At 39.3% G+C, this 15,197-nt stretch overlaps 5 protein-coding genes across 5 annotated transcripts; 3 read left to right on the top strand and 2 right to left on the bottom strand.

Moving 5' to 3' along the window:
- Nucleotides 1–32: 32 nt before the first annotated feature.
- EAE97_005109 (uncharacterized protein) lies at nucleotides 33–3,438 on the top strand (the record flags this gene model as incomplete). The annotated part of the gene is made up of 4 exons (XM_038875621.1): nucleotides 33–151; nucleotides 203–333; nucleotides 1,081–1,440; nucleotides 1,496–3,438. The coding sequence occupies 4 exons, from the start codon at nucleotides 33–35 to the stop codon at nucleotides 3,436–3,438; spliced, it is 2,553 nt and encodes an 850-aa protein (XP_038733978.1).
- A 3,066-nt stretch (nucleotides 3,439–6,504) lies between these two features.
- EAE97_005108 (uncharacterized protein) lies at nucleotides 6,505–8,941 on the top strand. The gene is made up of 3 exons (XM_038875620.1): nucleotides 6,505–7,961; nucleotides 8,027–8,257; nucleotides 8,502–8,941. Exons 1-3 carry the CDS (start codon nucleotides 7,940–7,942, stop codon nucleotides 8,720–8,722), a joined length of 474 nt encoding a protein of 157 aa, XP_038733977.1. The 5' UTR covers nucleotides 6,505–7,939; the 3' UTR covers nucleotides 8,723–8,941.
- Nucleotides 8,942–11,886, bottom strand: EAE97_005107 (uncharacterized protein). Its single transcript, XM_038875619.1, has 3 exons — nucleotides 11,673–11,886; nucleotides 11,436–11,606; nucleotides 8,942–11,383 (listed from the first exon to the last, which is right to left on the bottom strand). The coding sequence occupies exons 1-3, from the start codon at nucleotides 11,772–11,774 to the stop codon at nucleotides 9,140–9,142; spliced, it is 2,517 nt and encodes an 838-aa protein (XP_038733976.1). The 5' UTR covers nucleotides 11,775–11,886; the 3' UTR covers nucleotides 8,942–9,139.
- Nucleotides 11,887–12,455: 569 nt separating this feature from the next.
- On the top strand, nucleotides 12,456–13,597 carry EAE97_005106 (uncharacterized protein; the record flags this gene model as incomplete). Its single annotated transcript, XM_038875618.1, has 7 exons — nucleotides 12,456–12,470; nucleotides 12,529–12,641; nucleotides 12,697–12,707; nucleotides 12,764–13,089; nucleotides 13,164–13,212; nucleotides 13,264–13,273; nucleotides 13,333–13,597. The coding sequence occupies 7 exons, from the start codon at nucleotides 12,456–12,458 to the stop codon at nucleotides 13,595–13,597; spliced, it is 789 nt and encodes a 262-aa protein (XP_038733975.1).
- Nucleotides 13,598–13,845: 248 nt separating this feature from the next.
- On the bottom strand, nucleotides 13,846–14,799 carry EAE97_005105 (uncharacterized protein; the record flags this gene model as incomplete). Its single annotated transcript, XM_038875617.1, has 3 exons — nucleotides 13,846–14,243; nucleotides 14,373–14,686; nucleotides 14,753–14,799. The coding sequence occupies 3 exons, from the start codon at nucleotides 14,797–14,799 to the stop codon at nucleotides 13,846–13,848; spliced, it is 759 nt and encodes a 252-aa protein (XP_038733974.1).
- Nucleotides 14,800–15,197: the final 398 nt, after the last annotated feature.

The following is a 15,197-nucleotide window of genomic DNA, read 5'->3' as shown; positions in this document are numbered from 1 at the left end:
GATTTTGTGTCTTCGATACAAAAATCAAGACTATGATCTCTGTTATAGGAATGTGTGCTCTTACACAACCACTTCTTCTCTTGATCCTGGGAAGATATGTTACTGGTGTGGAGGCTGCTACAGCCTTGAGTCTAACGCCTTCTACTGAATGGTATAGTGAACAATATCCCGTTTGTTTGACCAGGTGCTGATATAGTCAAAGGTATGGAGACGATGGATCTTGGTCTGCTGTGTCGATCAGATTGGGAACTCCCAAACAATGGGTCAATCTCTTTCCAAATACACTCAGCGCTGAAACCTGGGCGATAGGGCCATATGGCTGTCAAGATGGTGGTATGTCATTTTTCTTTGTATTATACTTGTTCTAGAGACTTAAAGTCTTGAATCGATGTCAACCGGTACTTTCTACTTCATTGTTTCTCGGAAACTGGAAACATTCTTCTTTTATGTGGCCAGATGAAAGTGTTTGAATCACTGCCTTTGATCAGAATAATTCAAATTCTACATATTTCATACCGAACCATAGTTGATGGAATGCGATTTTTGAATCGCATAATGAAGCAAACTTTATCTATTCAACATCAAGTGCTAATTGATGGATCATACTTCCATATCAAATGTTTTAGTTTATCGTTTATACCATGACAACAATTCTTAACATCATATCCCTTCCATCGAGTGCCTCAACAATTGAAGAGTTGTCATGAATGACATATCGCAATCGGGGAATTACTGTTCGTATTTTTGTCTTTATTTGATTAGACATCTTTTCGAGGTTAGATCATAGTATTTGGTTCAAGGTTGTTGATTACGTTATTTAAGCTTTTTTCTCTCATAAACCAACCCTTTTAAACTAAAAATCAAGTTACAGTTAGCCATTAGAACCGTACATCAAGTGATCATCCTCAGCAACTCATCATCGTGTATCAATATTTCCAGTAGTCAGGGTTGGGATCTGAGAATATGGGTTCCTTGATTGTAGATCAATGGTTTCATATCGCGCATATATACATTCTTGTCTCGTTTAAAGTTCAAGCTGAAATATTCTGTAACCCTCACATACTAATGACACCTTTAAAGATTCAACATGCTTGGACAGCCGAGGTTCAATTTTTAACGCAACCCAATCTTCCACATGGGAGCCTTTGATGACACTAGAGTCTTCTCCCTATTGGCGTCTTGGTATGGGAAACTCGCTGCAATGGCCACCTTATGGAGAGTATGGACTCGATAATCTCGCATTTGGGCCAGACGGGCCAACCGTTCCCAACGCGACAATCGCGATGATCAATGCTACAGAGTACTGGGTTGGAAGCTTTGGTTTGGGTGCTAGTACTGGAAACTTCAGTTATGTTACCTCAAATGTCACATATGCACAGCTAGAAGCGCTGGGTGAGATATTAGGTGCAGGGTATGGATACACTGCTGGGGCTATATATCGTAAGTATTAGACAATTTTGAGTTTTTTTTAGTACGGTCAACTAACCCAGCTTAGAGCAAAAGGGAGAACCAATGTCTTTGACATTGGGAGGATATGACGAAAATCGATTCATACCTCACAACGTCTCGTTCACTCTTACGCAAGATCCCCCTGTACCTCAAGTCTTCATTGAGAGTATTTCTGTAATATCCTCAAATGGATCGAATACGTCCATACAGCTTGCGTCATCCGAGGAGAACATCAATGCCTTGGTTGATAGCTCAACTCCTTACCTATGGCTTCCGGAAACAGTGTGTGATCGTTTCGCGGATGCTCTAGGACTAAATTATAACGAGTCCTTGAACCTTTACACCTTTGACGAAAACCCGAATCAGCATAATAATCTATCGGACTCATCTACAACGACAACTTTTACGTTTAGATTCAAAGACAAACCCTCAGCCTCGGATTTTGTCGAGATCGATTTACCATATGCAGCTTTTGATTTATTATTATCTTACCCATACATTCCCAACACCGAATATGGAACAGATGAAGCATCAAAATTTTACTTTCCATTGGCCAGATCAGCAAATAGTAGTCAGTACACTATCGGTCGAGCATTTTTACAGGAGGCATACATCATCACCTCGTACGAGACCAATCAATTTGCTCTTTACCAAGCCGTTCATGTATCGGATACGCTAAACAACAAGAGCATCATTTCTATTCCAAGTGGAGATAGTACTACTGAACAAGAAACTGGTACAGCGTCATCCGATCAGAATACTCGTTTAACCAAGGGGCAAATTTCTGGCATAGTCATTGGTGTACTCGGGACAATAGCCACTTTACTGGCTACCCTATACTTTTCCTATATTAAATATTATAAGCCAAAGAAACTTGCGCTTGCTCTCAAGAACTCTACATCTGAGTCTGAAGCCGGTATTAATCTTCAACAATTTGATAGTCCTCCGGCATTGGGGACTTATCCTTCAGAAGCTCCTGGTGATATCAGTCACCCGGTTGAGATAAGTTCAGACACTGCACAGCCAACGGAAGTTAGCTCCGAAGTCCCGCACCGACGTTTAGAACTTGCGGCTGTGATTCCAAAAGAACTCTCCGCAGAAACCGCAGTTGAGCTACCAACAGAAGCTCCAGCAGAATTTGTTCATGGGAGGATTACCGTCGATAATACTCCTATTGCCAGTCCTACCATCAGTCCTATTTCTGCTTCACATTCAGGCTCACGGCCATCAATGAATGCTATCGCCACTAGTTCTGCAGAGCCATCTTTCGAGAAAGGATCCATTCTCGTAGCGCCTACTCGCTCTTCTATTTTGGTAGATCGAGTATTGCCTATTTCCTCCGAGACACGATTGCGGCCCGATGGATTTTCGCCTATAGCCGAAATTCAGCACCGCATGAGTCCTCCTCCTACATACGCTCTTGCAAAACCTAACAACTACGATTTTGCTGGAGGTTTACTTTCTGGCGACCAGCCACTAAATCAATCCGCTTCTTCTACTAGCAGTAGATCCCCAGGGCCTAGTAATTTTGTTTTTGCCGGAGCGATGCCTTCAGGTGTTCAACCTCCAAATCCATTCTCCCCAACTACTATGAGCCAAGACGCACAAATAAATGAGTGGCATCGCCGCGATGTGGAAAGACAAGCACACGAGGAAGAATTACATCGTCAAGCATTAGCTCACGAAGAAGAGATCCGCGAGAATCAATTTCAGGCACTTCGACTGGCCCATAGACAGGAACTTGAGAGAATGGAACGGCTGGGAACCGATATGTTTAAGTATCGCAATGAGGACGTAGGGAGTGTTCAAGCACCTTTTAGAAATATCGCTCAACGCGAAGAAAATGAAGCTCGTGATATACCTCACACAATTCAAGATGAAGGTGCTATTGCCAGTGTATCAGATCAAGGAGGTGCCCCAGGAGTTGCACGAGTAACTGCTTTGCGTCAATTCTCTTTCGAGAATGGAGATGATAAAGATGCTGCTTGAATATCGTTGATGTTTATTTATAATTTACCCGCTTATCTTCTTTAATATGCTACTTCTATCATTTCTACTATTTCATTTGGAATTTTAGAACATGTGGTGGATCTTTTGTATATAAACGAAGTTTGAATACCAAAGTATTCAGAAGAAACCGATTTATTTACTTGCAAGCTCAGTATAGAACTGTTGGTATCAACTTAATTGATAAATGTAAGTATTTAGATCTATATGGTTGTATTCGTTTTTGATCATTATTATCTATAGGAAGCTAGTATTTAATATAAGGTAGCGCTAGCGCGACGCTAGCTAATACAGTGCCCTCTTTGATCACATGATCGATGTCCCGACAAGAACTTTGAGCTGGCATTTAACTAGTTGCGTACTGCAAAAATTCCTCAAATTTGCATTCGGAGACCTTTCAAGGTGTTATGAGGGCCAAAAATGGCCATGTATTAACTATTGAGAACAAGATAGATGGACCGTCATAGATTTGGCCCCAGGTGTATTTAAAATGGTTACTTGAGTAGAACTTCATGCCCAACTTCTCTTAGATGAATCATTATGATAATCCCTCTTGTTTGTGTCGAGAGATTTTCATGAGATGGCCACAAGGATAGAGGTGGAGGAAAAAGAGACCACGAACACCTGAAATTCATACATTTAGAGACCCTTCATCTTGAAATGATAAGTTTCGAACCCAGAACTAGATTCTGTCTTCACTGATTCTTGGATGATATAGATGTGTAGGTTAACACCCGAACATGATTTTCTTTACAAACGCCAATGGGTGACTGAAGAGAATCATCTCTGGTGATGTGGGCATTTTGTGAAGTAAAGACGAAGGTACAAATTAAATAATAGTATCAGGCCATTGTCTTAACAAGCTGGCTGCCTTCAACTTCTAGATATCGGTAAGAGTAGTTGGAAGTAAGGATAAGCTACTCTCACGTGGATTTGACGGAAGCTTTAGTCCAAAGTCGTTTGACGAATCTGGTGGAGCATCATCTACCTCCGCTTTTGCAACTTTGAGCAATATAATATCTAATGCTTCTTCGCTGATACCAATTGTACTTCATTCTGAGTGTCCGTACTCTATAACTATAACAGGAGGTACCATACAGGTCAGTATATGAATACAATACCCATGCAAGTTTGTTTTCAACATAAAGAGTGAAGGAGTGTCTTGAACTTAGAATGGAAAGAAAGGTCTGATGATTCAGACAAATAAATGTGCTGGATTGGGATTTGATTCTTGATGAATAGAGAGCTCTGCGTGGATTTCCTCAAGTAATTACCAGAATAAACTGTAATCAAGCTAGACAAACTACATTAGCCAGGGTTTTTAATGTAGTAAGTCAACTACCCCACTTTCCGACCACCCCCTCTTTTCGACCATCTCGAAAACCACATTACTTTAAATAATTATAAAATTTACATTTTAAATAGTTTAATAATACTTTAATCAATTGATTTGAAATTTTGATATTATTATAATTGTAATATAAAGAATAAATATATCAAAAAAGATATTATAGAGATTTTTAGAGTAATTACAAATAAAGTAAGTATACAAAAAACTAATTTGAATTATAATATTCTATATATTATACTTTACAATCGAATATATAATAAAGTTTTATATCAAAAAGGTGTTTAAATACTTTAAAAGTTATCTCTAATTCAGGAGAATTAATTAATAGAATAAATATTAATATAAAAAGCTCTTAATATTAGTTCTATATATTATCAAATTAAAAAGATAACAAAATACCTCCTTATTATATAAAAAAAGGATCCCTCATTTGGAAAGAAATAAATATATAGCTTTTTTTAAAAATATTCTAATATTAGAATTAAAAAGCAATATCAAATCGATTCTACACGAATTTCAGATGCTATATCTAATATTATTAAAAAGTAATTCCGAAACCTTATAATTCCTGAAATTAAGACTATTAAGTCAATTAATAAATAGAATATAGATAAAGTAGGTATAATAGAGAATTAGGGTTTTAATAAACTAATAATAAAAAGCATTAATTAAAGATTTATTCAAAAAAAGCAACCTGAATCTCAAATTTGAACCTTTTTTATAAAATATATTTCAATTAATAGAAAAAGTATTATTCTCTTTATAATATATAAGGGAAAATCAGTTTAATAATAATGGTTTTTAATTGATTTGATTTTATTTAAAAATTGGAACTTTATTACTATAGAAAATAGATAAATTATAGATATTATAGTTTTAAAATAATTGAAAAAGATCTATATTCCTCAAATTACTTTTATTTAACTGGAAAATTCAAAACTCCTTATTTTGAATGAATATAGAAGCTATAAAACTATAGTATTTATGTTAGAATACTTTAATAATAATATATATTTCTTATTTCTCTCACTATATATATTACACATACTATAACTATTCGATTTATTTATATTTTTATTCCTAAAAAGTATATATTGAATTAAACTTAATAAATTAAGTCTATTATCTAATTCCTTATTAATTGAAAAGTGCAATTTTCTTTTTTATTATTAGAAAATTAGAATAGAAAATTTAATTATTCAAAATATCAAGTCTGGGTAGCAAGCTAGTAATCTTTGGCTCAAAAATATAGCTAAATTTCTTATAAGTTGATTTTTGCTTGAAAATAATAATAATAAAAAGATTTTATTATTTAATTCTAAATCTAATAATAATTCTATTTTTTAATAGAATATATATTCATTATTTATTTAATAGAAAATCTCTTAAAAAGAAATTAATATCAGAAAATATAGAAATATAATAATTTAAGAAAAAAAGATTGATTTATCAATATAAAGATTACTATTTCATAAAATTATAAAAGGATTCGATATTAAGAATTATAAACTTTTAGAAATAAAGAATAAGATTAGAAAGCTAAAATATTAATTAAATAAAATATTATTTAAAAAAAAATAAAAGATTATAATATTTTCAAATTCAAAGTTTATAAAGATTAGAGTTATAAGATATACACAAATTGAAATGAAAGATTATAAAATTAAGGGAGATAATAGCTTTAATACTATAGAAAATGATTTTACAGGTGATTTTATTGAAGTTCAATAGTTATTGAATTATTAAAGTTTTAAGTGTAAATAATATGATTTTTTTAGGTGGTCGGAAATAGGGGGTGGTCGGAAAGTGGGGTAGTTGACTTAGTCAAGAGAACAGTCCTTTGATGAGCGCGGCAATAAATCAGCTTGATTGTATGATCCAGAAACTTTGCATGTAAACGACACTATCGAAGTACTTCCACGATAAATCCCCAGATTTAAAGCCTAAACAAAGACAAAATAAAACTTCGAGTTCCACAACCCCCCTCAATATTCATCGCATTCTGAGTACAAGCGACTTCATTTTCATCTCCACATCCATACCTATCATGTTGTGACCTCCAACCATCAAACCCGTCACTTACACAACCCACTCACCACATTTCACCAAAATAAGTCACAAGATTTGTCGATCCTTCACCTTCTTCCTACTTTATTGGTATTTCAATGACTGCTGCCAACCATATCACAGCCACTCTGTCCTTAACACAGCATTTCCCACGATACTAGGTGGCGAACTTTCATTCCTTCATGAGCCCCTAAACCCCATTTCCCCACGGGCTGAGCGCAAAACAATATATGTCAAAAGACCAAGTGATCATGAGCTAAACAGCAATACGTTGTTTAACTTCCTTGTAATATCTGAGCATAATAAACTACCAAGTCTATCCAAAATTTCCGTCCACAATCGCAAGACTTATTTCTTTACACACCACAATCTTTTTGATCAATCCAGATAATTTATACGTCATCAAATCCCCGCCTTCATATCCCTTCTCCGATTCGTCTAAGCGAGCTTGGTTTCTCCGAGTCCTTTGTCGTCCCCTCCAATTAATTCTCATCCCTCACGTTACACAAAGCCACTCTTGTCTCGCCAAGTGCATTGCCTTTACCATTTGTGTAAGACAAGCACACATCATCCAGTGAGATGGAGTAAGTTTCTTCAATTTTATTCCTCTCGATCCATCTCTCACATTATTAGCTCACTCTTTCCACAATGCAGAAATGAACATGCGGGGAATCCTCCATCTTGCACTCTCGTCTGGCAAGCTACAAAGAAAACAGAGAATCGTGGCATGACAAATTTTGTGATTATGATAGAGTTTACCTCTTATTCTTGCCGTCTCAACGGAGATGTGCGTCGTGGTCCGTCATACCTGGAAGCTTTAAATAACAGAGGAGCAGCCGTCCTTCCTCTTGGCTTGATCTTGGTCTTTGTGTTCATGCAATTAATTAATATCAATTGGAACTCTTCAATTTTGAACAAACCAAACTTGTCGCAATAATATATCTGCATTTTTATTTTGAGAAACAAAAGTTCTGTATCAAATTACATGAAGCTGCAGAAACGATAACCCAAGACATCGGCAAGACAGATTATCATCACACAGGCGAAATATCCATCAGAATAAAGATGGCCTCACCACAAACACAAAGTTCGTTCTCATCCAAACTTCAAGTTCCAAATGATTCAACTAATACCGTTCTCCCATTTCTTCAGCTCACCACAGCCCATCTCCCACCTCACCCACTTCTCCAACCTCTCCTATGGGTCTCTCTCACGATGATCCCTTCGCCGCCCAACGCAAAGACCCCGCAAACAACAACCCATTCGCTTCCAAAACCCAGGGCACAAGTCCCATGAACATTCCTACGCCCAGTTTCCCAAACGCAACAGACCCACATTCCGGATCACCAAATCAAGATCGAAGATTGAGTTCTGATGAATGGGGTTCGTTGGTTTTCCCTCTCAGTCGTCGTTCATCTCATCCCTCCTCGTCACCATTGTTATTACCATCCCTTCCCTCCTCATCACCATCTCCTTTTACTCTGCCCCATTCATCACATCCCCCAACATACCAAGCTGCACTCTCTTCATCTCTTGTTTCCTCCCCCTATAATTCCAATTCTCTTTCTCCTGTATCCTCCCGCCAAAATCGATAAACAACACTAACACAAGTCACCCAATCATCCAGACGCTTCAAAAACACCCCCTTCTCGTTTCCAAAAACGGAAAGGTTCAATCTACGCAACACCAAGTTCTCGCGATGGTCATGTTGATAAGCATATCGATCGTGATGCCGTTTTTCATGCAACACATGCGGAGAAAGGATACATGGGAATTTTCGGTCTTGGTGGGAGTCGCAACAAGGAGGGAGGAAATCAGGGTGGAAGGAGAGCTAGCAAAAGCGAGTGATTTGGATAGGAGAGGGCGAGACTGTGAAGTTGGAAAGAGGACAAAGAAATTTCATCCAAGAAGAAAAGAAATTTGACATATAAATACCTAGGTAGTGTTGACGAATTATGTAAAAATGATTCCAGAGGGAAGTTTGTATAAGGAGAGATATGAAGAAAAGTTTGGAAAATACAATTTCCATCATTTAGCGAAGCAATCTTTAATATTTCCACCGCCTGTACCTATGATACCAATAACATACATATACATTTGCAGACAACAGTGTCTTGATCGTTTGTAAACCCGATTGAAAACGCCGTCCTATGCATTGAGAAGAATCCTTGAGATCTCAAATTCCCACTATGTCCAAACTCCCTTTGATTGACGTTCCCGTATTTAAACCTCCCCCACCGATGAAACCCCAGTCAAACCACTCCCTCAATCATCATCCATACCATCTAATTCGATAGCATCAGGATTTTCAGTAACAACTATTTCTGGTTGCTTGATATTTCCTCCTTGAGGACCTGTGCTTGCTGGTACGAATCCAACAGGAGCCCTTGCCTCGCGTTCTAATGCTGCCATTGCATCCGCAGCTTCTTCTCCATCTTCATCAGGTTTCGCTTGACTGCGAGCAAGAGCTTGAGAAGCAATAAAATTGACATCAGTATTATATTGTGCTTGAACACTTCTCTTGATACGAAGCATCTCTTTGAACGTATCTTCGTTTCCATGTTGGACCTCGAAAGATTCCCATTTTGACCAAAAGGTTGGACTTGTTCGAGGGTCGCAAAATTGTGATGCGTGTCCGTAAATCGCTCTTGCACGATCGATCTCGCCCAATCGTTTCTCCATATCGGCGAATTTCAAACACATATCTCTGGCATCTTTGTCGGGTAGTGCCGCAATAGCTCTTTCATAAATTGGTCGTGTCGAAGGTAAACCGAAATTGGAGGCAGACTTGGTGATGTAAAAGTTGAACATATCTGCGCGATCCTCATCAGAGACGGCCCTGGTTGCTCTTTCGTAAATCCTCATGGCATGTCTTGCAAGACCCCGCTCCTCCTCAAGATTTCCATACATAAGATACAATACTTTGGCAAATCTAGGAGGACATCCTTCCACTGCCTGCTCGAATAAATCTCGAAGGCGTTCGATACCAATTTTTCTATCAACTGCCTTGGTCAAGTATAAATTCCAGAGTTCGAATGCTACCGGGTAGCTGAATAGATCCAGTCCTCTCTCGTAAATTTTGAATGACTCTTCGAAATATTTGTTCTCCTCCAGTAAATTGGCGTAATTGACAACGGTTTGTGGCGTTGCAATTCGAAGTTCGAATATTCGTTCGTATATCTTCTTGGTTTCTTCCAATGTGCTAACACTCTCCACCAAGTCTACATAGAAACTCCACAACTTCCAGCTCTTGTGAACTCTTTGTTGAGGTGAGAGAGTCTCGTCGAAATAATCAACATTGGATCGCTTCGGTGCCTGAACTGCCTTTGCCATAATCTTTACAGCTTCATCGAAGTTTTCGTTTCTTAATTCCATCTCCGCCCATTCAATCCAAGTATCAGCAAGTTCCGCCACAGATTTGAAAGGTACTTTCACTGCCTTTTCGAAAATAACACGAGCATTACGTAAATCCCCACCCTCCTCGTAGAACTTGGCGTAATTTGACCATAACTCGTGGAACTGTCCAACAGCTTTCTTCGGCTGAATAGCAGCAATCGCATCTGTGTATGCTTTAACCACTTCAACTTTGTTGTCCCCCCACAGAGAAATACGTTTCATCCATTCGGGTACATTGCTTGGATTTTGCCGCAATAATACGTCGTTCAGTAAGAATGGCCGACCATCCATAAGTTGCTCGAATCTCATCATTCGAATATCCAAATCAAAGTCTGCATTTTCGTCCACAATACCCTTCTCTGATCTAACTGCAGCCGCTTCCATTAGAACCCCAGTAATCGATTCCTCGAATTCGGCATAAGAATCGAATATCAGTGTGAAATCCCGAACGGTCATAACTGTAGTGATTCCCTCTTCAAATACATCTCGTGCACGTTCAAAACTACCCCGATTGATCCAGTATGTTGCTAAACCAGACCACAATTTTCCTCTCTGATCCGCAAATCTATCAATGCCACTTCGAATAATTCTTTCGACATCAATTCCGATTTCATCTCCGGTTTCAACTTCCTTGGCGTGCTCCACAAGAAGATCTACCATCTCACTCCATAATTGATAATGGCCCTTTCCATGTTTACTCCGAAATTTTGGGTTGTTAAGTATATCCATATATTTCTTGACGGCCTCTGTATAAAGTTTCATCTCAATTAAGAGTTCAATAAAATCTTCGGCATCCTCCGGATGGATCTGCATGTAACGTCGCCATATCTTGACAGCTGTAGAACCTGACGCGGAATTCGCGAAAGGACGGTAAAGGGCCCATATTCTGTTATGTTGTGTAATGGGTAAAGCTCGAAGTGCTCGATCGAAAGTTCGGCGCGTGAGGGTAACGAGGGGTTGGAGTAGCAAAAATTGAAGGTACATCTCCCAGATTTTTGGCATCTTATTCAAAAGAATCAAGGCTCTTTCGTAAAGCGCGTTGACTTTGGCATATTCGGGGGCAAAAGCTGCAGGATTCAACTTCCCCAAATGCTTCATTCGTAATGTAAGGTACTATTTTTCGTCAGCGGATATTAAAGCGGGGTTTGCGCGCATAGATGTATACCATTTTCCATAACTTGTAAGATCTGGGTAATTGTAAACAAGCTCGTTCCAAAACGAAAGCTTGCTCGAGTTTTGTGCCATGCTGAAATTTGAACTCGATGTATGCCAACCAAGGCTTCGTACTGCCTGGATCGCGAAGGATATCCTGCTCATAGATGGTATCTTCTTCAGACTATCGATTTAATCAGTCAACGTGATCGTTTAAGGAGATTGTAGGTATCTGAGGGAATAGACGTACAATAAGATATAAATCTGGCTTTCCTCGAATCGATAAGGTTAAGGCGGATTTTATTTCGGGGACGCTGGGAGCAGCCATTATAGGGAGCAACTCTCCAGGCATTCTCTGCCTGGAAAACAGAGAATGCGATCAGTCCCAAGAGGAAGAAATATTTGGAAGACCGTCTTAAAAGACGTCGAGGATGTTGGGTTGGTCTGGTCTGGTCGTTCGACCTCTTTTTTTTCCGTACCAACAATCAACCGACTTTGCTACTTAATGCTACTCCAGGGTCATTAGCACTACGGGAGACTAAGCGACAGTATTGGGGGAAATGTAATCCTCTTCTACCCGAGGAGAATAAGAATCAGTAAAGGAAGAGACAAAAGATGGAAAGGGTCTGGTGTCTAGGAAAACTACTAAAAATGTCTGATATCCACTCGAGGAGTGAATAATGATAACCAATCTCTCTTCCTTTTCCTAACCAAAGATACAATATCCGAAGATTGAGATCTACTTGAATCACGTGAAAAGAATTGAGATACAATAGTAACCAGCCGAGCCAGCGTATTTTGTTTGAGAAGCGCTAAGCTCACACCCCCAAGAGCTTGGACTTGGGCAGTTACAACCATGAAGTGGGAGCGAGAGCTTAATCAACAACTTCTTATCAGCCTTCTCTTTCCACTCTACAACAGCCCTCTCTTTATAGTTTGAGAGTTCCCTTTTACGCTTGAATTGACAGAAAGGAGTTGAACTCACAGGAATATTACATTGCCAATCATCTAGTCAAATCGAAAAGCTACCGAAATGTCTGGAGCCGGGGTAAGACAAAGCAACCAATTCCAATGGATCATACAACTTCATAACTAACATAATATAGAATCGAGAAGCTGTTTTTCCAACACGACAGTCCTTGGGATTGATGAAGTCGAAGTTGAAGGGAGCGCAAACTGGTCATGATTTATTGAAGAGAAAAAGTGAAGCTTTAACTAAGTATGTTTACCCCCAACCAAACAAGCTCTTTACCTTACTGACTTTCATTGCGCAGACGTTTCCGAGGTATTTCCACTGCACTCATACCAGTATTCTCCCAAAGATTCCTAACTCTACTCCAGAAATTACCCGCAGAATCGATGAAGCCAAACGAAAGATGGGTCGAGTAATGCAAATAGCCGCCTTTTCTCTGGCAGAAGTAACCTATGCGGTAGGAGGAGATATTGGTTACCAAGTACAAGAATCCGCGAAATCAGCACGATTCCGTGTACGGACGAAGCAAGAGAATGTATCTGGTGTATTCTTACCAGCTTTTGAAAGCTATACAACGGAAGGCAATAATGATTTTGGCTTGACGGGTTTGGGAAAGGGTGGTCAACAGGTACAAAGATGTAGGGAGACTTATGCGAGAGCTGTGGAGACATTGGTGGAATTAGCCAGTTTGCAGGTATGTTTAGAATAGCATCAACCCGAACCAGGGGAGGGGAGATGTGTCGAATAGGGCTGATATGTCGTGATTAGACTGCTTTCGTTATTTTGGATGAGGTTATCAAGGTTGTGAACAGGAGAGGTAAGTTCAATTCTAGATGTAAAGCACATTACATGTACTAATTTGATATAGTAAACGCAATGTTAGTCTTTCTACCATTACATCACAACCCCCCATTAATTCATACTAACCAAATAACAGTGAACATGTGATTATTCCACGTACAGAAAACACCATCAAATACATCAACTCAGAGCTCGATGAATTGGATAGAGAAGAATTCTTCCGCTTGAAAAAGGTTCAAAACAAGAAGCAGAGGGATACAGCTGCTCAAGATGCAGAGATGAAGGCGAAGAAAGAAGCGGCAGCAGAGAAGGAGAAGGCCGAAGGTAGCAGTGATAAGGAGAACTCTACCCATACTGGAGATATTCTAGGTGATGAAGAAGATGCGGATGTCATTTTCTGATGCCTCACGAATGCCATTTTACTTGTTTTAAGTTTCACCAATCGGGTCATCAACTCGAATAAATATCATGTAGCATTAGCGAATACTGTAATTAAAATTGAGCATTGCTTTCTCTATTTAGCTATACTCATTTGTGAAAAGGAATCTCTGAAGCATTTCGTCCATCATTGCAATAGCTTTCCATAAAAATGGGCACGCAATCTGAACGCTCCTTGTGATATTTTCATGTAGAAACACTCCTTCAAAACTTACTGTCTTTGATAAGTAACCTTGATAACCTTCTGCTCATCTCCCAAAGCCATACCCGCCGTATTTTCCTTGGCACCAATACTTCCCGTCTCAGTCTCATACTCCACAAATGCAATACCCTTTCTTCCCGGCACCAATCTTACTTCTCTGAAGCCCTCAAATCGTCCAAAGATGCTGGTCAACATATCAACATCATATTCTTCGGGAAGATTCTGCACAAAGAGAATCTTGTTAGGAGGTAAGTATTCATCCGGTACGACGGCCGCCGCAGCAGGATTGGAAGATTTGAGTCCAGCGCCACGAGTAGCTTTGATGGGTCGTGCAGCGAGATCTGCTGGGTTGGCAAGAGGAGGACCGGTCGTGGGACGAAGGGTAAGTTCGGCGGCCTTTTTTCTTTCTATATGGGGTAAGAGTAGATTTCGTTAGCTATGCCATTATTTCATATATCATTCATATCCACATGTAGATTCAATCCCGCACTGTCGCAGGGAAACGAGATGACCAAAAATAAAATAAAAGAACTCACCCTTCTCCGCCAATCTCCTCCTCTTATGAACCTCCAATTCCTCATTCCCCCCCTCTCTCTTCACACTAGCATCACTCCTGGTCTTCGCATACGCAATTCGCATTTCCTTTCCGAAAAGCTCAAAGCCCTGAATATCCTCAATCGCCTTAGTCGCACTCTCTACATCTTCAAAGACGATGAATGCCTGTCCCTTGGCCTTCAAATTTGTCTTTGCGACGATTTCCAAAATGGTGCCGTACTCGGAGAAGAGTTCCGTGAGGGCTTCGATGAGCGCGGCCGGCTTGATCGATTCTTCGAGATTGTTCACGTAGAGTCTAGATTTGTTAGTTTGTGGATTGGGGAAGGTAGGCTAGGACGTGTCGGGGTGCAATGACACGTACGTAGCGTTTGGTAGGGGTGAGCCACTGGGTGCGTTGGTGGTAGACATGGTGGTGAGTTCTTGAGTTGTTTGCGATTAGGATGGTGAGATTGAGAGGCTTCATATTGGAGCTTAGCTAGATTATTACTTGGTGCCTTGCGATATGTGTTTATGCCTAAGGCATATATTTCTAGTGGGCTTCAAGCCTTCGATCACAATTGTGACTATTGGGAAAATATTTAGGAAATTACTAGTCTCTAAAATTCTGATTTTAGAAATATCAATTGGTATACGAATAGACATAGTCAACACAGATTTCTCAGAGAAAGATCAGCCCGGTGTTTAACCCGAGCATTTGGGTATTCACCATCATGTCTCCTGATCCATGAAAGACAACAAGAGTACACATGAATATTGTCATCGGCAGCAACTTTATTTTCATGACGAGGAGCAATTGAATAGAGAAT

Source organism: Botrytis byssoidea (assembly GCF_014898295.1).
Source record: "Botrytis byssoidea strain MUCL 94 chromosome Unknown BBYS_008, whole genome shotgun sequence".
NCBI classification, from domain to species: domain Eukaryota; kingdom Fungi; phylum Ascomycota; class Leotiomycetes; order Helotiales; family Sclerotiniaceae; genus Botrytis; species Botrytis byssoidea.
The sequence above is the reverse complement of the archived record's forward strand: the minus strand, read 5'-3'. Positions and strand labels throughout refer to the sequence as shown.